Genomic DNA, 23391 nt, shown 5'->3' on the forward strand with positions numbered 1-23391 from the left:
ATTCAATGGCTTATGTTTTCAGCATCTGCTCACACCACACAGTTAGTTAATTTTGGCAAAGGCAGATTGTAATGGGAGTTACAGACAGAACAGAGGGAAATGATTTGGCAGCACTGACTCAATAGTATGTGCTAAGTCATGCACTCAAGTAAATCCGGTTCTTATCGTACCCCACATATTTAAGAACTGAAGCTGAAGTGCTTAATTGGGTTGTAATTAAATTTTGATTCAAAAAATGACACATTGTCAAAATGGAGTTGGTGGCAGGATCTAATGTAAATGCATATTCAAGGATCCAACACTTCATTTGGGTTCAAAAGGTTCACTGGCAAAGACTTGCTCATCACCTTCTATGTGCAATATAATTGTGCACAGCACAAAGCTCATTCTCCTCCACCTCACCAGGATGAAATGTCTTTAATATACAATGGTTGCCTGGATGCACTCTCTATAATTACGTTTGCAGACAGCTGCCATTAAAAATCTGGTTTTCACATGCATATAGCTTCAGCTAAAAATTTTAAGGATAAAACATTCCACCAGGATTGCCAGCTTGCATAATTTCAATCACAAGACTCAAAAGTTCTTGTCAGTTTTTTCTATGTTCCATATTCTGGAGCCATATGAAAACAAAAGATCATTATTTTCATTAAAAAGTAACTGTGAGTGAGAGTGAGGAATGGAGTTCAAGAAACTTTTATCCATTGCAATGAAATGTGTAAAAATATGAATAAATATATCTCAATAGCTTCAAAACCAGAAAGGGGAAAAAAAAAGGAATACCCAAAATGTTATTTTTAATAAAATGGCATCACATGGAAGGCTGCACTGAGAATACCTTGTAATGTTAAGTATTCCATTAATACCTTAATTTTTCTCACACATTGGGGAAAGGAAATAATTCTCTTTTTCTCACCATAAATGCCTTTGTACATTACATGTACACACACACAGTATGACCTGCCAGGAAAATCAAACTGAGATCATAAGCAGACTACCTATTCAAATATTTAAAATATATGAGCAAATGTAATCAGAAAACTGAAGACCCTGTAGTTCTTTGGATAGCCTCAAAACTAAATGCATTTAAAATAATCTTCTGTTATTCCATAGCAAGAATCTTAAGTACCACAGTTACCATTACAATGTTACAATTAGCAGACTTCAGAACCACCACCTTCAAATGCAGACCTGGAAAAAGCTTCTGCAACCTGAACTGTAATATTAGTCCTTATTTATAGAATTGTAGAATCACTTAGTTGGAAAAGACCCCTAAGACAGAGTCCAACGGTTAACCCAGGAGTGCCAAATGCGCCACTAAACCATGTCCCTAAGTGCCACATCTACACAGTATTTTAAATATCTCCAGGGACTGACTCCACCACTTTCCTTGGCAGCCTGTTCCTTTCAGTAAAGAAATTTTTCCTAATATCCAATTTAAGCCTCCTCTGGTGAAACTTGAGATAGTTTTCTCTTCTCCTGTCACACGTTACCTGGGAGAAGAGACTGATCCCCACCTGGCTAAAGCCTCCTTTCAGGGAGCTGCAGAGAACACAAAGGTCCCCCCTGAACCTCCTTTTCTCCAGGTTAAACAGCCCAAGCTCCCTTAGCTGCTCCTAATCAGACTTGGGCTTTAGACCTTGAATCCCCAGGTGGATCAGGATATAAATCAGAGTACAGCACTGAGTGCAGTGACATAAGGCACAGAGGGGAAATATTTGTAGGTAGGAAGCTGGAAAGATTCCCTGCTTCTGCCACATGGTGTGTCTGGAATATTTCTTTCTTTAAAACTATCTTACTACAGAAGCACTAATATTTTCTATAAAAAACTTCATACCTGCATTCACCTACAAATTTCTATAATTCTTGTATCTTATTTTAAAAGACATACCAGCACTGGAGGCAAAATACTTGCCCAACATTTATTCTTTCTACATGCAAAGTCAGAAAAAGTAAATTAGATTCTTCTGGCTACTTCAAAGTTCTAAGCTCCAGATAAAAAGCACTGGCTCTGTAGTAAAATCAGAAAGCCAGCTGCTTGCCAGCCAGTCCCTGCCACACAGAAACCAAACAAATTCTGAGCAAAAGTACATTTGTAGATAGTTCCTTATGGCTGATCTCTCTGGGACCTGTCAAGGAATAAGACTCAAAGTTGTCCTGTGCTCGAGGAGCTTGCAGACCTCTCTCCTGGTGGATACCATGGATGAGCTCAAGCTACAGCCTCCCTACCACAGGGATGTGATTACAGCATTTTGTACCATCTTGTGTTCTCATGAAACTCCCATGAGAAACTCACACTTTTAACTCAATCGAGTTCAAGACAGAAAGCTCACAGACTGACTGCACATTTGCTTTACTTTATGTAATCAGGCCAGAGACCCAGCCAGCCACCCACCCACTTGTCCCCCTCTGCCCACATGTTTTGCAAATACTGGAATTGCTAGAAATGGGATGGGCTGTATCCCTTGGCTCTGCCACTTAACTCTGGAAATAGGAATATGGCAAAGCTGAAATCTGCTTCAGTACAACACAGCAGAGGGAAAAGGGTTTGGCTCCAGATGTAAGTCAGTATTTCCCATTCCTGAAGCACTCCTTTTTCACTGCTGGAAGAGTACTGACTTTCTGGGACTCTCTGTCATTTTGGCATGACTAAATCCTCATTTTCTCTTTCTTGTGGACTGTTTCATATGACATATGTTAGTGTCAATACCCTCCTCCCTAGGAGAGCACCAAAACTCCTCTTAGTGTTTTGCAGAGAAGAAATGCCTCAGGGAGTTTACCTGGAGGAAAATCTTAGGCAGGAAAGGCAGAAATCATTCCCATCACAGCCTACGCTTTAAGTCTCAAAAAGAAACTCCTTTTACCTTCTGTACTGGAAAGCATTATTCTTAGGTATCCCTTAGCCTGGAAAAATTAATCTTTCTGCCTTACTGCCATTTGTCTGAGCAAAGTGAGGATGAGATTCTGGCAGACTAGCAGTCAGTAAGCCTGTCCTTAGTGCCTCTGCATCCCCTTAGGAATACTTTTCTGACTTTCTCAACCAAGACAAGCCCTGTATCATTTCTCCTGCATTATTGCCATGAGGTCCATAGCCATATATGGCCACCGGATCAGGCAGAGCCCAGGGAGGAGGCACTCCCCAGAGGCTGGGGAGGGTGGCAGGAGGCACTGCTGCTCCAAGGGCAGAGGTGCCCTGTGCCAGGGGAGCTGTGTCCCCAGGCTGGGTGCTGTGGTGATGCACATGGCACTTTAGGCTGTGAGTCTGAGCTAGGTGTGATTTAAATAATTTTCCATCCAAAGCTGTGAGTAGGAGAGAGGAGGAATAATATCTAATGGTGAAAATCCCAGCCCTCCTGGTTCTGCTCTGACTGTGACAGCTCGCATTTGTGATTTTAGCCAGGAAACCCAAAGAAAAATTATCACTGAGAAAATAAATAAATGGGATGTTTGTGGTTCTGTATTTGAGGGTGGTTTGGTTGGGCTTTTTAAATTTACATATACATCTGGTTCTTTTAAATAAGGTGTTGTTTTCCATGGGGCTGGTCACACACACACAGACTCTGGGTCACAGCCAAGCTGGGATCCTCTAGCTCTGCCCACTGGCAGAGTCCTGCAGACTGGTCAAAACTCCCATGTGCAGTTTGGTCTGTCCCCTCTGCAGGTGAGGCCCTAAACAGCTCTTATGCAAACTCACTGACCTTGCTGTGACTTGAACTGAGATACTTTAAACCATCTGCTTGAGACAACAGGGGTGTAATTCCTGGGAGGTTTCATTTAGTTTGCTGCAGGTGATGATGGGCAGTGGAGAAAGAACCTGGCCAGACTGTCTTGGGTCACAGTACATTCTTTAAGTTTCTTAATGGAAATCACTAGTACTAAGTATGCATCCCCAAAACCACTTTTTTTAGTCAGTTTTAGGGCTTGATCATTCAGCACTTGATTCTACTCAGCTACAAAATGGAGATAATAACCTCTTTGGGGAGCATTACATAAGACAAGAAAGAAATGCTTGAAGTGTTGAGGATCTCTAGCTGGAAATTCCCATAGAAAGCAAAAGCAGCCACACTATGTTTACAGTTACAAGCTCAATTTTATGCTGATATAAACTGGCTAAAGACCAGCTCTGTCAGTAGTTTACTCTTCAGTAAAGCTGTCCACATAAAGACTGGAGGCCAGAAGTTACTTGACTACCTTCACTAAACTTAGGGGAGTGAAAAAAAGAGATGTTTTCAAAGACTTTCATGAGAGACAACATGCAGTTAATCAGAGAGAAAAACTGGGTAGGTGAATCAGCTAAACAGCCCTATAAGGAATGTTGCAGGGCCTTTGGATGACTGGATACAGTCCCAACCATGATTTTATTCTCTCTTCAGGGCAAAATATCCTCCTTATTACAACAAGCTCAGAACTGGCTGAGCATTGTCAAAATGATAGATGAAGAAATGTCTCCTTATGGCTGGAAGATTCACTGCTCAATTACAGACCCTCAGCTGGAGAGATTGCTGCACAGTGACAGAGCACCATAAAATGAAGAGAAGTTAACAAAGGGTGCCTAATGTTAGGGAAAAATTAAAATCAAGGCCAGTACTCCAGAATGATAGATTACATCTCATGCATGATAAATCAGAAATACATTTTTGCAGGAGGAATGTTAGGAGGAAGAGAAGGCCTTGGGACCAGTCACCGTGACCATTTCTTTCTTCTACCAGTCTTCTACAACAAGTTACCTCAAATTAATTTCTTTGGCATCCATGTAGTTTTAATATTGAGTGCAGTTTTCTATGGCCTAGTCTGAGGGTACTGCACACAGAGCACATTCATCTGTACAAACGAAGCCACTGAACAAGCATCTTCTTGTAAGGTCATGGTCTTACTAGTCCTTTTATTTTTAATGCAGCATTTCCCAGGGATGCTGGCAAATAAATGTAGTTTTACCGGTCTGTTGGATGTGCTGAGACAAACAGGAAAATTTCAGACCTTACGAGACCACAAAAGAGTGCACAGATGCACATATACTCAAGCACACATGGAAAAAGATCATTTTTGGGTCAGAATGTGTAACTGCACACATTTTTTTTTCACATACATTTTTGTGGGAACATTTTAGGACTCAAGTCTGGAAAATTCCATCACTTTTTGTTGCCCACCATATTACTGAGATGATCTCAACTCTAGCCTGAATTTATACTAGCTTTGCTCCTTCCTCTGAAAACTTGACAGGCTCCTTGGTGACATCAGCTATCTGTTTTCATCAAGCATTTTTTAGCTGGTAAATCTGAAGCTCCCTTTGTGGTTTTCAGTCTAGACTCCAATTTGCACTATGTTTATCAGTTGGGGCTTTTTTGGTGTCATCTTGACAAAAAAAAAAGTCTAAAGTATTCTGCATTGATTTAGAATTTGTCTTCCAATAGATATTTTAAAATTATTTACTTAACAAACATTCTATACTGATCATATACATGAATTGGAAAATAAAAAAAGGTTTCATTTTCACAGGACAATCTGGTCTCCAAAAACATTTTGAGCTTTTGAGGATCAAGTGTAAAGCTTTAAACACTTAACATTTGAATTCATGAGAACCCATTGCTCCTGGGTGATAATCTAACCTCAAGTGGCACAAACTGGTGCAGTATCTTTGACCAAGAAGGCATCTTATGCTCTAAAAATATAGTTGTAGAGTCCTTTCTCATTGGCAGTCTCTGGATTTGCCCATTTTATTAACTACAGAAATCACATGTAAAGGACAGGCTGGGAAAGCTAAAATCTCCCAAGATGAAGCAGTGACCTCCTTCATAGTTTAAGAATGTCCTACACAAAGCCACACATGATATTCAGAAGCTAATTTTGAATAAGGCTTGAATGAGCCAAACATAATTGCTTACATAATAATAAAAAAAAATCCTTAAATTTTGGTGTATTTTAAAAAATACAGAAAGCAATGCTTATTTTATTTCTCTAAAGGCCATACTTCTTTTGGAAAACACTGGAACTGTTGCAAGAGCCGCACAGATCATTTCTGGTTAGCTGTGGGACAGGCAATTAATTTGTACTGCAGAAGCAAGGGGCTGAAGCAGCACTGAGGATTTGGAAGTTGAGTACAGTAACACTGCCATGTACTTGAAAGATTTCATGAATAGAGAGCTTTGCAGCATGAAGGAGCTAAATAAAGTGCTGTCAGACTGTCTCCAAATGCTTTGCAGACACACAGAATACACAACTGTGTGAACATGCAACTGCACAAAATCCCTCTTTTTCTTCTCATTTTGAAGCAGCAGGAATGCATCTGGGATATGGAAAAATCTAGTACTGCTCTGTCTGCCTGTGTGGGGATGCTTTATATACAATTTAAAAAAAGAAAATAAAACAATTTTATGAAAGAACGTCTGATAGATGCCAATGAATTCAGTATTACCAAACCCGAATTTAGAACAACACAGGAAATAAGGGTGCAGTTTCGATGATCTAATTACAGCGGAATTCCCTTGGAAGGGAATCTGACTTATGAACTTCTTTTCATTCCAATCAGTGGTTTTGAACTGCTAGCTGAACTAGTGGGACACTTGCATGACTTTAAAACTTAGAACAAGATACTGATGTTAGAAGAAGCCTAACAAATACATGGCTGGGATTAGTTGCCATTACAATGACAATAGAGAGAACATTTTCTAAGCTAGGATACAAAGCCACAGTCAAAACCAAACACACATAAACCGCAAACCCCCAAAAGGTATATTCCAATATTGCAAAATAGGAAATTACAGATTAATTTTCCATTTAGTACATTAGCCCACAGCAGAATTTATACTGCTTAAGCTGCATTTTATGTCTCCCTCTTCTGCAGAAAAATTATGTGCCATCAGGAAATTCCGATGTGTTTAATTCAATTGTATTTGGAGAAATACAATTTATTCTTAGAAAACTAAGTACCATATAAGGTTAGATCAGAGCACAGCATGGAGAATGCCTGATGAGTCTGATGCAGTCAGATTTATACATGTATTTAAAAGGCTGGATTTCAAGGTCTTAAAACAGTTGCTACTGCAACTGCAGTGATAGTTTCCCACACTACTTCACTGACCTCCACCTTTGGGACTGGCAAAGGCCAACATAAATACTAGTAATCTGGTTAGGATCTGTAACTGCAGCCCTTGCCTTGGGATTTTCCATGTTAGCAGACATTGAACAGAGAGGAATGGAAGATGACAAAATCCCATTTTCTCAGAAGTCTGCATTCCCAGGACAAACCATAACAGATGATACATTGCTAAACCAGAATTAGGAAACTTGAATGGCCTTCAGGAAGCTGAAGGATTTTTCTCCATCCAGAGCAATTCAAACAGGTATCTCTTCAGAGAATCTTACTTTTAAAAAGGCAGCACCATGCCAAAAATAATAAGGGTGCCAGCTGCCTCCACCTGAGGGAATTTGAACCTTCCATTCACCACGACTGTGCCCTAACCACCAAATCTTTCTGGAAAATGGAGAAGAAGATGGAAGAGAACTTGCCACCTCTCCTCTCTGTGCCAGATCATTGTGCTATTAGTAGTGAAAACCATCACAGCAGCAGCACTGGGTTAACGCAGAGGAATTGCTTTGAGGCTTTAATTTAATGTCTGTATTTCTGCAGTCCCAAATTAGATGGGATTTAAGTGGTCTGGATTTGTCTGGAAGTTGTTGTCTGTGTCTCAATTTGTAACAGCAACTGAGCAATGTGAACACTTTGTGGGTAGAAAAACTGCTGGTCAGAAATCCCCCCTTACCTTTAGCCACTGCTCTGCCTGCTCTTTGCTCTGCACTGCCAGAACCAGGGCATCTGCTCCTTGGTGAGAGATTTTCAGCTCATGCTTCTTCTTTTTGCTGTCTTTGGGAATATAGGTGATACTGCAGTCATTCAGGAGCAGCTCCATCTGGGGCTGCTGGTCCTTGGAGCTTTTGTAACACTAAAAAACCATAAGGAAAGTTCCAGAGTTAGATATTATCTTTCTGAACCTTGGGGGAAAGCTCTTATTACGTAGAAATGCTATATTTTTAATTCATAAAATTTTGAATATATTTTACACATCCCTTTACCACATACCATGGAGTTCAGCCAGAGAAAACTCATCCACTCTGTAAAGCAAAATTACTTCCAGAATGACAATAATAGATGTCTTTTATTGCAGGACAGGTAAAACATATGGAGAGCATTAAGTGTCTCTGCATTATCCTTATGACTCAACCTTAACCTTTATCAGGTAGGAAGAGGGTGATTTAGGATATCTGTTCACATGTAGCAGCAGAATAAAACTTGTAACTTAACAATTTTAAAGCCCAGATGTTTACCTTGCCCTCCAGTGACAGACCAGCATATGAAGGCAAATCTGTATCACTGTCTACACACTGAAATTGCAAAGACACTTGCACATGCCTTACTCATCTGTTCATTTTCTTGAGATAAATTAAAAAAAACTTCATGGAAAGTGGGTAAAATCACACTTTTTCAGTTAATAGAGTCTAATAGTCCCTGCACAAATTTCCATGTTACTTCATTTTGCAAGCTCCTGGCTACAGTGATGTACTTACGCTTTTTCCCTCATTAGTAAACGCTGTCAATGAACAGCCATTTCATGCTGGGTCACTGATGACCTGTTCTCTTTTGGAGCTGGTGATCTGAAGACAGAGGGTTCCCTCTTTACATCACATGTCCTACAGACCCAGTCTCCATTCCCACTTTCCAACACACCAGTACAGCTGAGGCTCCCAAAGACTGCAGAACAACGTTTAACTCTCTATACGAACATCCAGTTATTTTATATACTTGTGTAAATTGGGCTTTCCCTCATACAAATAAGCACTAAAGCTAAAAAGACATCTGATAATAAAGGGGGCTCTGACAATCAATAAGACTAATTAGTATCTGCATACAAAGAATAGCTGAGCATTTATGTGAATAGAGAAAAGCACATGAACTTCTGCATGCCTGCAGCAGTATTCATGCCAGGATGCAATTGTCAGGAAGACAGCAGCTGACAAAAGTATGTTATAAACACTACAAGTTAGCTGAGAAAATACAGCCAACTCTAAACCAGCCTCTGCAGATCACTGATATGTCTTCCCTCTCCAAAGCCCATTACACCAAAGTTTCTCCAATTTGGTCACAGATTTTTAATTTGCAACATTTAAAAAATACTAAGTTTTCAAGCTATGAAATCTTGAAGATATACAACATTATTCACTTTAAGAACCAATAAACAGCTTGTAATTCCTTTTATATTAATCTAAATATTTTATTTAAAGTTATACATTGCTAAAACTGAAGTATGTATATATACAAAGACTTTAAGTGAAAAATTAGTCCCTAATGGACTTTAAGTGAAAAGTAATTCCCTACTAAAAGTTATTTCTAATGTCTAATTCTAATTAAAATATTTTTGTTTTATGATGACAGCTGCATTTATGACAGAAGCAATTACTAATCCCTAAGAACACATATTTGTTTTACTTGCATATCTCATAAGTTAACTGTCCAAGTCCTCCTTCAAACAATAAACCAATCTTGTGTAACTTGGTCATTAGAATCCTATTGTGACTTTTATTTTCTTAATCTCCATTACAGAATTACTGAAAGATGATCGCTACAAGGAAAAAAAAAAAAAAAAAAAGCTTTTTGGACCACACATGTGGGTAAAGGAAATGAAAATATAAAAAATAACATATTTTTATATGGAGCAATAAATGTAATTGTAGAACAAATGCTGTATGACTTCAGGGAAAAATCTGTTTCTCTGTCTCTTTCTTTCCTTTCTTCAAGTTGTTATCAGATGGTCCTGAAATCTGGTATGATACTGATATATGGTAATAAAAATGTGCATTAAGGATAATGGCATTATTAGAATATAATAAAAGCTGAATCAGAATGAACCTTTTTTTCAACATTTAAATACAGGAGGGTACAAAAATTAAAGCTACTGCAAACTAACAAATTCATTCCAACTGTATTTTCAGAAACCTCTTACCTCCATTTCATATCCTGCTATTTTCTGTACTGCCATAAGCACAAATGTAGTTGAAAAGTGAACACACCTAAACTACATTGTACCATTGCAGAATATAGAGGTTCCACAGAAAATGTTCTATGACCTGTTAATCAGCTTTTAACATTTGGGATATTGCAGTAATTGTTATGTAATTAGGTAGAATGGCTGGAAGCACCATATCAGAAGGCAGGAGCACTGATGACCCCAACTTATTGATTGTTATAAGCATTAGTTTGCTCCTAACAACACATAGTAAGTGTTTCCCTTAATTAAGGTCTCTTTTCAGAAAACAAAAATAAATCTATGAGTGGATAATTAATGGAATCTTTCACTGGTGCCTCCGATCAGAAAGAAGCATAACAGATTTGCTTAAGGAATAAATACATCCACTTGTTTCTGTCCCTTTTATAATGCAGCTGTGCATCATGTGAATACTGCATCATAATTACTGCAGAACAGATGGCAAAGGTTTAGTTTAAAGTGTATACATTACCACAGCATATGCTGCCAAGTGAATTCTCAGTCCAACAAGGGATTTTTCTCTCCAGCAGTCTGATCCAACGGTTCACACACAGAGCTCCCTATGAGATTTTTTTGTCCGCAGGGAATGAAAGACTGGATTTACAGTTTCAGCAACTATTTTTTTCCAAATTAAATAGTTTAGAAGATAATGGGCCAGATGTTCTTTCCAATATCAGAGAACTGCTGGGGTTCAAGCTCAAATGAAATAAAAATTCTAAGTGGCAAAATGATAACACTTATAATTTCAGTGCTTTTCTGCTTCTTGGGTAAATCATGACTGAACTCTTTGGTAAGGTTACTGCAGACTTGGCCACTGTTTGCAGAACATATTCCAAAAATCAGATTCCTGTAAAAATAAATACATCATCTAAAAGGTACAAAGAAAATATAGCTAGCTGAAAATAAGAATTACCAGTAGTTTGTTTTCTTTGATAACACACAGTAGTTTGGCCCATTGCCCAAATCGCTTTTTTCTCAGAAGGAAGGCACAGATTTTGGCATCCTTCACCAGATCCATAGAGGCTTCCTCAGAAGGCCACTGATGTCTCATTTTCTTCCCCTTTCCATCCTCCTCCTCTTCATCGTAGGATTCGTAAGAGCTGCACATGGCATCTGAGTCATAATCTTTAATAAAAGTGTAAAAGTGTTAGGTTAAAACACTTAGCCATGAAGCACACTGAAATAACTGAAAACCTCAAGAAGATTCATTTTAAGCAAAAGCTTTTGAAAGTCAGCCATGAACAAGTTACTGTTTCAGTGCTCAGTAATATCAATGCATTCAGTTAATTAAACAAGAGATACTATGCCAATATGAAACTTTATAGAAGACCCATACAGACACCTTGTGAATTTTAATGAAACAATAAACTGGGAATACATAGCTAGAATCTCAGGTAGTGTTTCATTATCTTCAAAATATTATTTGACAGCTTCATTTTCTGTAATTCTTTCACAGAGAAACATCTTTATCTTGCTTTAGGACACCACATCAAGAAACAAACACCCCATATGGCAAAGGCCATAAGAACACATTATGGGGCAGTATCTACCCACCATAACATTTCCTGTAATTCCCAAATACAGCCCCTGTACTGCTACAATAAGCATTCAATAGACAATGCTGTCCCTTGAACTACAGATTCTGATGGAGGTAAAAGCATTGTGCACAAATCTTCTGTTCTGTGCTTAGCCTCAGCTGCTTAATCCTGCCCCAAGTTTGGTGATGGAATGGCAAGCTTCCATTTTAATTAAACAATTTTTCTTCAGGCCTTTCATTTTCAACAATGCAAACAGATCTAGCAGTACCCTCAACTAGCAAACTCATTTGCCATTATCACAGAACCCTGTCTTCCACCATCCATACTTATTTGTTTATGTGGGTATATGTATGTAAAGCCCTTCAGACAATAACACTGGAACGCCTGTTATCCACTGGCACATGTTCAAATAGAGGAAAACTAACCAGAGTATTTTTAAAAGCTGAAATTTCATCTAAACATTTCATGTAGACTTTGATATATTTTTAGGCCAGAAGGTAGAAGAAAATCTCTTGTTTGCTTTAGCTAGGTGATTAGGAGACATTTGGGGTGTAGGAAGGAGAATTGGAAAGACTGGGAGGAGGACAAGACAGTGAATTGCTGGAAAGCTCATTCTGCATCAGTTCCTCCCTATGTGTATAGTCAGAATGGAACATACCTCACATCTCTGAATCAAAATTAGATATTCTGATCCAATTTCTGTTTTCATAAAAGTGGATGAAACAGTATATCTCCATCCCAAAGTGAAATGAAAGTAAAACTTAAAACCCTGGAAGCTCATTTTTAAAATTGAATTGCTATTTTCCAGTCAATTCTGCTACTGGGTGTTTGGTTTGGGGCAGCTCCATATGGGCAAGTGGTAAAAGCCTCAGATGATTATCAGTGGGAAAACACTCCAATTTTTCACATGCTTTACAAAAATCAAGAGGAGGACGGAGAAACTTAGGGCAAATATTTAAACTGACAAATTTGGAAACGTTTATTCCAGAGTATTTATTTTTGCATATTTATTTAAAAGAATATATAAGATCTAGTAGAACTTGCTGCTTCATCCTTCTTACCCCTGAAGAAGGAAAAAAGCCTAAACAAAAATCCCCCAAATGCAGAATCAAACCAAAATATTCTCCCTGCTCCAACTTCTTTCAGAGCAGCTTCCCACAAACTTTCACACAGAAACATCAGGAAATGCTTGAGAGATCATTGACCAGTCACAAACACACAGCAGCACACCAGCCTGCTGGGCACAGAGACTGAATCATTCACATGGAGCTACCAAATACAAAATGTAAGGTCTGATGTAATGATCAGACCTTAATGAGCCTTTCTTTATATTCAGTTGTGATGTTTGTCGCAGCTATGCCAATGTCACAATGTTCATGTTGATGTTTGGTCCCTTTCTACAATATTCTTTTACCTCATCTGTGGTTTTGCCTTGGTTTTGGCAAAAATATTATTCTGAAACAATTTTGATTTTTAGGTGAGAAGCAGAAGTAAGAACTCACTGCTCACATGTTGAGATATGGATACACTGTTCTGGTGGGATTTTCCATTATCATTGCTAAAGAAATTTTTCCATTAAGAAACTACCTTTTGAATGCAAGTGTCTAGGGGTTAAATTTTGTCAGATTAACTTGAAACTTAACTGTTCAGAGGGGACAATCTTCAAGTATATTCTTCCCAAGAGAGTGGAGCTGGGTTCTTTTTCTGCATTCTTAAGATGGGAAGTCTGAACAACAGAGACTTATCTATCAGAGAACTACACCTTTAAGTGCATCAATCAAAAGGATGAAAAAATTGAATCTGTTTCAACACACTGTTTTTCTTCCCTGTTTAGAATACGATTTAACTTTTTCATATTGCATTGAAGGATGTTTCACCTTGGATGGAAATTACAGGTCATCCCTTTACCCTACACTGAAAAGTTGATTTTCTTCTGACTATAAGCCCCATGCAACAATCTTGCCTTATTACTAGCAAATTTACTTGGTTAAATCATTGGTTTTTCCTCAAAACATTGAAGCCTATTATTTATTTTCTTACAGCAAGTTCTACCAGTTTCTAGAAAAAAATAATTGTAGAAAGCTGTTGGGACTTCATAGTAGGAACTGAAATTCTGCACGTTTAATACCCTACAGGTATTTCCTACATGGCTCACAAGCATTCCTAGCACAGATTTCCTGCTAGCCATGAGCTGTATGCTCAGCTGGGACTCTGCTGGCACTGCAGCTGCAGTTTTATCCAAATCCCTGTTTCTAGGAGGATGAAAGCCAACAGGAGAGACTCCCATCCTGACCCAGGTTAATGGGATTTTTGGGGGACCTGCTGCCTTATCCTGCCTACTAAATACTCTCCATGCCTCCCTTTTTGGTTTGTGGGACTCTTGGCCAGACAAAGAACTTCTTGTGTGATTCACACCAGGATGGACATCCTCCAATGCTCATATCATCCCTGATGAAACCTGGCTCCTCTTTACCACATCCTGCTTCTACTGCTTGTTTTCCAAACTGCTCCATCACATCCAGAACAAGATTTCCAGGCTCTGACACACAAACTAGCATGTGGAGAAAAATGTCTCTCTCTCCAAAACAAAGTGCATTTATTAAGTCTTTCAAAATTTCAGAGGGTAAGGATGCACTGATACAACATGTTCCAATGCTGCTAATCTACAAGTTTTTGCATATTTTGCACTTTGTGCACATTCATCTAACTTCTTTTGACATTGGCTTTTCACCTTCATGTTCACAAATTTTCCCATTGTTATGCATGAAAATCACAGTGGACTTTCATATTATTTGCAATAGTGTATTCCTAAGACTAGTCTGTATTAATTTAGACATATTGTAGAGATCAGTAGCTTTTCATACAGAGAGAGTTAACAGACGAGTCATACACACTCTTGTTTTCATCTACATGCAAGCACTTATTTACAAACCAATTAGAGGGATTTGGGAAAGTTATGGATATTTCATTTTCATGACTATGTTCTGCAATTTTCTTCAGTGCTTGTTTACTTTTACAGGTAAGACACATGGTATGTAAGTCTCTGTGCTATTTATGACATTACAACAAAATTCCATAGGAATGTTTACTTAAAATAATTATATATATTCCAATAGATGCATTCTTGCACTTCTTCTACTTCAAGCACTTTTTTCTATTGTCTTCTCCATCTCAAATACTCCAAGGGTTATAACCTTAGCTCTTTTAATACACTTTAATAGCTGATTCAAATTACCACACAACTGGGTTTAGTGGACATTTTGCATGAGCTAAGATGTATTACTAACTGCACATTGAATCTAAAAGCTGCTTCATTACTGGTGAAGAGAGGAATTCTTTTAACACAATTTTTAAGATATGATAAAATTCAGAACATAAGAAAATGTAACAAAATCTCAGCAAGTGAGATGCTAAGTCACACTAACAGAGCTTTCAATGTCTGGAGATATATATAAATATACTATATAAAATATATATGATATATTATATATATATATATATATATATATACACTTAAATTATGAAATTACTAATGAACTTTTAAGGCAGCTATCCTAAATATTTTTATGCATTTAAATGGTTAAGTACAATAAGAAATCAGCTTCATACTTTGTCTTGGTTTTCCCTAGGTGATTTTTTAGCAGTGCTATTAATATTTGCACTATTAACATTTTTCTGCCTGAGCATGGCTCTTGTTTATGACAAAACCCAAGTCAGAAGCTCACTAGTTACAGGTGCTGCAGGACCACCCTGCAGCATTTCAAGGGAGGAAATGAAGAGAAGAGTGATTCTGCTGCTCTTCTAAGTCCATATGTTCTTTCATTTGCTTTCCAGCACATTTGTTATCTTGAATTTCTTAGGTTAATTAAAAGCTGCTAGATAACATCAGTTTGTTCAGTGTACAGATGAATAGTATTTTAGTTTTAAGGTGACTCCTATGCATGTTTTAAGAACAGAGAGATAATTTAAAATAATTAAAATGGCTATAAAATAGGGGAAGATATGCCTTTAATCTTTGGACCATAGAAAACAATGATTAGTGATAAATCAGCCCTACACAAGTAATAAATTACTCCAGCCAATAAAAAAGCATGGTACATAAATGACCCTGTGTAGAGGTCACAGCAGTCATTGCAGTGTTTCATCAGGGTGCTCTCAGCACAGCTCCACTGAAGCGCACAGCTCTTTGGGGAAGTATTTGGGTGTGAAAAAGAACACTTGGATGTTGCAGAAGGACATTCTGGTAGACAACTAGAGGCAGCCCTCTGCCTACTGCCCTGAACAAGTGGTCACAAAAGTACTGACACAGGCATCACACATGGCTTGTGGGAGCTGCCATGACCAATTCATCCCTTTCCCTTTCCACAATGTGCCATCACAAATACTGCAAATCATATCTTTCCAACAGTTAATTTTTTCCTTTTTATTTGTCTATTTTAGCAAGCAACTCAGTGCAATAGAGGCACAGCAGGCAGATGTGCAGGTCAGTACCAGTTTCTGAGACCTCTACATTCACAATATGATCAATTTAAAGGCGTTTACTCTGGGCTATATTTAACTCTGGACTCCTGGTCCAGTGCCCCCATTGTCTGTGGTTCAAAGCAATCTAAAAGGTTAATGACTAATTTGGACCCTCTGCAACAGCTGCTGAAAATTGTTTATGTGCTCCTCACCTAAGCATCAAGTTTAGTTTTCTATAAAAGGAGAACACCAAAACCATTCTGCAAACTGTTTCTGTGGTGAGCACACCAAAACAGTTCTGCAAACCAGTCCAGTGCATGGCCAGTGAGGATACCCAGAACTGGCCCAAACTGTCAAAGTAACTCTCACAACACAACACCACAGCACCAACAGAGATGGAGTTCTCAAATACTAAAAAAGCTGAAGGACACTGGAATTACCAACTGCTCAGAAACTGTCTGGAAATATCTTACTCACTGGAAGTGATGTACTCAGGAGCCTTCCCAGGACTAAGTGGCACTGCCTCTTCATAATAGCCTTCAGGAAGGGAGGATGTTGGCAGTGGTGGAGGCCCATTATCTGGTGGCTAAATGAACAAAAAAGGAAAAAGTGATTACAGAGCAACAAGGTGTTAAATTAAACATGGACAGAACATCTGCTCATGATCAGCGCCAATGCAACCAGCTTCATAAACCCTGCTCTTGTGACTTTCTTATGTTAACTATCTCTAAAGGCAAGGCTCTGGAGGGCTCAATTAGATGCTCTGCAAGGCAGCATCTTTTAGATGAGAAGCAAGCCCAAATCTCAAGTTCCTCATATGTTGTTATAATTAAGCAATAATAAGTAAAGGTTGACACTTGAAGCAGTAAAGCGACTTAATTATGCTTCATAACATGCTGATACATTTATAAATGTATCCTTATTGTCCAGACTTTTACTCATGATAAGGAAATAAAACCTTCTTGCATTTCCTCCAACTGAGTCCTTTGGAGATGATAAACACTGTAGAATCCTACTTGTCATTGCTAAGAATGACAAGATCAATAGAACAGCTACATTAAAAGAATTTTTCTCTACAACAGCATTAAGTGGTAAAACTGCTGAAAAGATACAGTTCTCCATTTAAAACTAACAGGTCTATGTAGGAAAGAGATTTCTATGCATAGATCACTTTAAGGCTTATTTATTAATATTTTACACCTAAAATACTTCACATTACAGCAGCAAACAGCAGTTTGGTTGGACACTGTAGAAAAGTTAAATAGCCTGGGCTGGCAGAGACTAAGGACAAATAATTAAACCATATTTTCATGAAAGGTGTTTCTTCAATGGCAAATCAATTCTTAATATATATATTAATGTTTATAATGCTATTACTACATAGTGAAAAATGAACTACAAACAAGACAAAATTTGAAAAATCAAGAAAATATTACATGATAAAATAAGTGTCAAATACTAGGTCAAATTCTAAATTGATCCTTTTAAATATAAACCTGTTTTTAATTTAAAACTGACCAACTGGTGGTATGTTGATGTAAAAACAAAGTTAATTTAGTACTCTGTGACTTCTTCTGTATGACTTTACTGTTCTATTTCCTAACAAGTACCAAAACAACTGTATTTTATGGAACCCATTCCTATTTGCCCCAGGTTTTTAGCTTCATATTTGTATGTTAGAGAAAATACTGAAGCCTTTTTTCAGCACCAATGGTTTATTGCATGATTACAAAAACTTAACTTGCAAGAAGAGTCGCATTTCTGCAGTAACAGTTTTTCAATACTTTTTTTTTTCATGGAATCACAGAGATACAACGGTGTTTGTCTGCACTGGACTGATCCAGTGTAAACTAAGGGAATGAAGGGAGATACTGAAGCGAGAACCTGGTCAGACACAGACACTTCTGGGCTGTGCCTCAGGAGGGCTGACCAGTCTAGCAGAGCCTTCTTCCACATCACACAGACGAGGCCACAGGGACTCTGCTCCTCTTTTCCTGCAGACCTGAAGTTACCTGGGAGGAGCCTGAGCTTTAATAACATGTGCCATTAACTGCACTGAAATTACTTCTGTGGGCACTTTCAGGGCTGCATTCACCTTTGAATATTTCAAAGCTAGACCTCTCCAAATCTCATTGCTGATCACACACCTACATCAGTCACCCAATTCTTAACACCATCATGAAGATGAGTCCCACCCTTAGAGTGCTTTGTAGTCAAATTCCTATCAAGTAGGTTATTCCACCTTGCAGGTAAGTGCTTGTGCATTCCCAGAGTGCAGGAAGGCGAGGAGCAGGTGACTAACCCTGCCCTTCAGCTCATCCAGCAGGGACTTACCTTTGCACACCAAGTAAAATGAGAAACTTCTTCATGAACAATGAACTGATTCATGACCAAACACAGAAATTCCTGGTCAGACTGAAATTTACACTAATATTACTTCTATTATCAAACAATACAGCCAACTTCTTATGTCACAATCAATTACAAATTACAGTTGGCAATTACTGTTACCTGTAATGTGGACCAAATCAGATTTCCTCACAGACCAGATTTGCTAGAGAAATTATATGTCAAAGAAGCAAAATAAAGAAAAAATATGACTTTTAGTGTAGTGATCCCATAATTTTGCTGAAAAAAATCAAACTGACAACCTGCACATCATGACAAAATAAATGAGTCTGTCAAGGTTAGCTGCTGCACAACAGCCATAAGGGACATTAAAAATTATTACATGTTCATTACTGTTGGAAAATTGACAGCAATTATGAATTGCCGTACACATATCACCTCTGTGTGGCCTGAAGTGTAGACACAAGAGGCAGAACTGCCTCCAAAGAGTGGATTTTCCGCCTTCACACCAGTGGGTAGAACCTTGTTCTCATTAGCTGGGGTCACAGTTTGTTCCTGGGGCAGTATAGATTCATACCACCCTTTTCATTAGACAAATTAATTTCTTGGTTGAGCCTTAAACCATTTTTCCATCAGGTGCATACAATATATGAAATTCCTATCATTACTGAACCTCATTCACCCAGGAAATACATGTCCTGAGTCATCCCAATTTTGACTTGACACAGCACCAAGGTTTCAAAGCTCTATTTTATCCGGGGGCAAATGAGAAGTTCCAATAAAGATCATGAGAAAAAAAAAATCCCTGTTTTTAGACAAAATGTTTTTCAGAAAGAAAGAAAAAAGGAAATGAAACACAAATGGTGCTTGTCTGATTTTGACCCTGCTGGAGCACCAGTTACTTCATACAGCTGAGGCGGGCTGGGCTGTGCAGCCAAGGTCAACACAGATGGAATCCATTGCTGAATTAACTGGGCCCTCCTCTCTGAAATGCATTTTGCAGTGCTTGCCATAACAAAGTTGAAAACAATTATATATTTTTTTTTCCAGGGAGAAACAGAAACATCCAACATTAAATACTTTCTGATAAAAGTGGGGCTGCTCTAATATTAAAAAAAATGCAACTGATTAAATACAAAAATAAAATCTCACTCAAATCTGTACCATAAACAGCTGTAACTTTCAGCAGCTATGGAGTTTATGAGTTTGACCACCAAGATACGTAAAAATGTATATGTGTGCATTCTGGTATTAGTTACTAGTATTTATAGTTCTTTAATGTTTTTACTATTGCTAGTTGTATTGTTTCATTCTTTCCACTCAGCAATTTTTGCTGGAAGAATTTTGATGAAGTTATGAATTATGAATTAAGTCTTTATTCAATAACTTTTCAATAGTTTACCTGAAAAAATAAAAAGGCAATAAACCCCACAAAATTATTTACATATTCTGTAAAAAGATTAAATCTAAAAAAAAAACCAGAACATATGTAGCTTGAGTGGTATCAGGAGGAAAGACCTGGCAACCTGCAAGGAAGGCATCAGCATGAATTTCTCCCCTTTTTTTTTTTTTTGTTTTGTTCTGTTTTAATGACAGACAACAGAGAAGAAACCTAGAGAATGTTGCCTCTCAAGATAAACCACCTCTCTCAGTCACAGGAATAAGAACTGAGAAAAGAAATGGACATTACTTTTATCTCCTTGGAGGAATAGAGACAAAGATGTAATATGTTGTTGTCCAGAATAATAACAGCAATAATGAAACAGTACTGATGAAGATGTTTGTCAGGCCCTGGGTTTGAGACCAACTGAGAGCTGCTTTAATTGAAACCAAGAAGCAAATGAGGTGATCAGATCATTACACTACAGAGTTGAGATCTCTGATGAAATTAGAGACTGGATTGTGATGCCCAATTCCAGCTTACAGGATTGATTGTTAGGAGAAAGAAACAAAATGGTAAAATTTGTTATCCTACTGGACTCTTGAAACAGACTTGTATGGACATCTTAATTTAATGGCATATTATGATCTTCCCCTCTACCTGCCCACCTGTATTCCACAGACCAATAAACTCTTTCTTCCTTTATCCTAAGAGATACACTACTTTATTTCCCCCCTTCTGTCCAAGGGTACTGAGCAAGATAGACAGTAAGTTTTATTTTATGGATGGTCTATCTGATAATCTGGTGACAATATGGAAAGCAGCCTGAAAGACAAAGGAAAATAAATGTCAATGTACAGAGGCCTGAGGATATAAAATCACCTTATACCCCAATGAAGACTTGATAGAAAGAAATACCTTCCTTCATGCAATGATTTAGGATGTGGAGATTTCCAGTGCAAAGCAGTGAGTTCAGCAGAGCCTGTCAATAACCCATGCTGCAGGCAAACACTGCCAGCAACTCAAGTGCCACATTACAGCTGTGTTATTACATCAGCCACCAGTTTGGGTCCACCTGATACATAACCCATCAGTGCTGAAGGCAGCAACACAAGAACAGAAAAGGGGTCACACAATGGGAATGTCCCAGAAACCTGTTCAGGAGCCAGCAGGCAAATCTGGGCTGTCAAGAACAAACTTTGAGATGGGCACATGTCATTTGCTCTGGAGCAAGCTTAGACCTGACCTCTGCACAACCCCACTGCATCTTCAGCCTGGAGGCAGGGGGAAGAGTATGCACACATCTGTGATCCCTAACTCCACAGGTGAAGAAATGGAGGTCCAGAAAGCAAGATGAACCAACAAACTGAGTAAAATGCAATTCACAAAATTACTGAGCATACATTTCAATCAGGCTTTTTTTGTAACACAGTAAGGGTTGGAAACTGGGCATTAGTACTTGCCATGAGCTTGGTACGACAGCCCTTAAATAAATTCATAGTTGTACAAAAGAGAATTCACTATTTATTTCTAGAAATTGAGGACCTGGATGGACCTTGGATTTACTCAGGACAAAAGTGCTGACTTTGTGGGACATTAAGATCATTTTAAGCTGTGCAATATTAGCCTGAGTGTACACAATGAAAAGCTGAGAAATAGTCTTCATTTGACCTCTGCCTCATATTCTAAGTTTATTATTTCTGAGCTTGTCAGTTGGAGCCCACAAAACCGGGAGCCAAATAATGTGAAGGAAGTCTAACAATTTATCTTCCCAGCTTCTGAGCACAAAAGGCAGCAAAACCAGCTAGACAGTTACAAAACTCAATTTTTTGGAATGGAGTAACCCTGTCAGCCCCACCAGAAGGGAGGTAACAGGGCCACTTGATGGGCTGTTGGTGTAGTCCCACCTGACCATCTCTGACTGCACATGCAATTATAGCACACACCTCTACAATGGCAGTGATACCAGGAAAAACCAGAAGGAATTCCCTGAAAAACCAACACCCAGAGATTGACATAATGGGATGCCCAGCAATATGAATCCCATGGTCTGGGATTCATGCAGAACTGGCCACACACCAGCTCCTGCAGTGCCCTCAGATGAGGGCAAGGGGGAAAGAAGTGGAAGTGATCACCCAGCAGAGGATGAGTATAAGCTCAAGTGGAGCTTCTCCTTAGGGGGTGATCCTGAACAGGGACTTGAGCAGGCTTAAGGTTAAGAACAGCAGGCACACACTTGGCATGCTGTCCTCCAGGGAGAGGAGGAACATCTGACACAGCCTGAGAGTGTGTCTGCTGACTCGGGGGTGAATGCCTAATTAAAGGTATCACTGGAAAAGTGCTTAGTATGTACAGTGACTACAAACAGATCACAGCCTCAGAAAGCACAGACTGATGATGGGAAAGAGATCTGAACAGACTTGCTGGCATTGAAGAATGAATCAGGGCGTCCTATGGCTCCACAGTTTGATCTGAAGATTGTCTGAAGAGTATTTACACCTGTACCTCACCAGGAGCTGAGTTACTATTTCACAAGTTACAACACATCTGCTCAGATACCTGAATAACCCCTTCACCTAAGAAACAGAAAGGCAAAGATGACAATGAAGAGGACCAAGTGGAAACAGTAACAGAACAACATAGTATATTGACTGAGTAGAAAACCCAGCTGGTTCTTGCACCTCTGATGGCACTGTCAGTCTGTGTCCAGACACAAATTGTCTCAGTTCTTGCTGCTGTATGTAATTACATATGTATTATTTGAGATAGTAAATAAACCCAAAAAGACTGGAGCATGGAATGCACCACTGAAAAGACAGGTAGCTGGAAAGAGTTACGCCCAAACTCTGTGGAAGATTGGAGTGAAAATAAACTCCTGACTCAATGGAAGAAACAGAAGATCTAAAAAAATAATTAAAAGTGAAAGCGAATGAGCCAGAAACAAAAACAAGGTATTTCTGTATCATTCATAATTTATAGTAAAAGATTATTACACAGCCAGTTGGAAGCATCACTCAGACAAAACAATAGACTTGACTCATGTCAAGCAAAGGGGCTGTGTGTACCAAGAAATGAAATGGGCTTTAATTAATGCTAGGGAATACTTTCATACATATTACATGAGAAAGATTAATCTGAATTTTAAACAGCATGGGGCTCTCAGTCAGAGTTGTTTATTCTGACTGTGCTCAAAGAAGTGTCTGTACTCCCCAGAAAAGACAAAATCACCTTTCTCTTCCAGAAGTTAATAAACTCATCCAAGTGTGTGACATGACAGTGAGGACAAGGCAGTACAGTGATAAAAGTATACCCAACAGCATTTCCACTGGAACAATAGGTCTAAGGGTCTGAGCACTGCATCAAATTACAACAAGAGGAGACTTGGTCCTTACTGGCCTAATTTCTTCCCCATGTATTTGTGCACAAAACATTAATGAGTATGATCAGGAAAGCAAAAAAATTTGGTCCCTAACACAGGGATGGGGTTTTATGGACAGCTGTGGCATAGAAACAAGAAATGAAAAACCTGAGGTCAGAAATGTGAGCATTCTACAATAAATAGTGGGAAAATATCCTGCGAAATCTGTGGCATTAGTAATCTAATAATTTTCTTGTAGGAAGGTCA

The 23391-nt window shown here is 38.5% G+C and overlaps 1 protein-coding gene across 2 annotated transcripts in view; it reads right to left on the reverse strand.

Moving 5' to 3' along the window:
* AFAP1 (actin filament associated protein 1) overlaps positions 1-23391 on the reverse strand; it is a 113906-nt gene that overhangs the window by 28807 nt on the left and 61708 nt on the right. For both annotated transcript variants that reach the window (XM_053976477.1, XM_053976479.1), the window contains exons 4-6: positions 16514-16622; positions 10951-11162; positions 7761-7940 (exon numbers count right to left, since the gene is read on the reverse strand). In XM_053976477.1, coding sequence (XP_053832452.1) covers positions 7761-7940; positions 10951-11162; positions 16514-16622 — 501 coding nt within the window. The remainder of the gene's footprint in view (positions 1-7760; positions 7941-10950; positions 11163-16513; positions 16623-23391) is intronic.

Source organism: Vidua macroura, chromosome 4, assembly GCF_024509145.1.
Source record: "Vidua macroura isolate BioBank_ID:100142 chromosome 4, ASM2450914v1, whole genome shotgun sequence".
Lineage (NCBI taxonomy): Eukaryota > Metazoa > Chordata > Aves > Passeriformes > Viduidae > Vidua > Vidua macroura.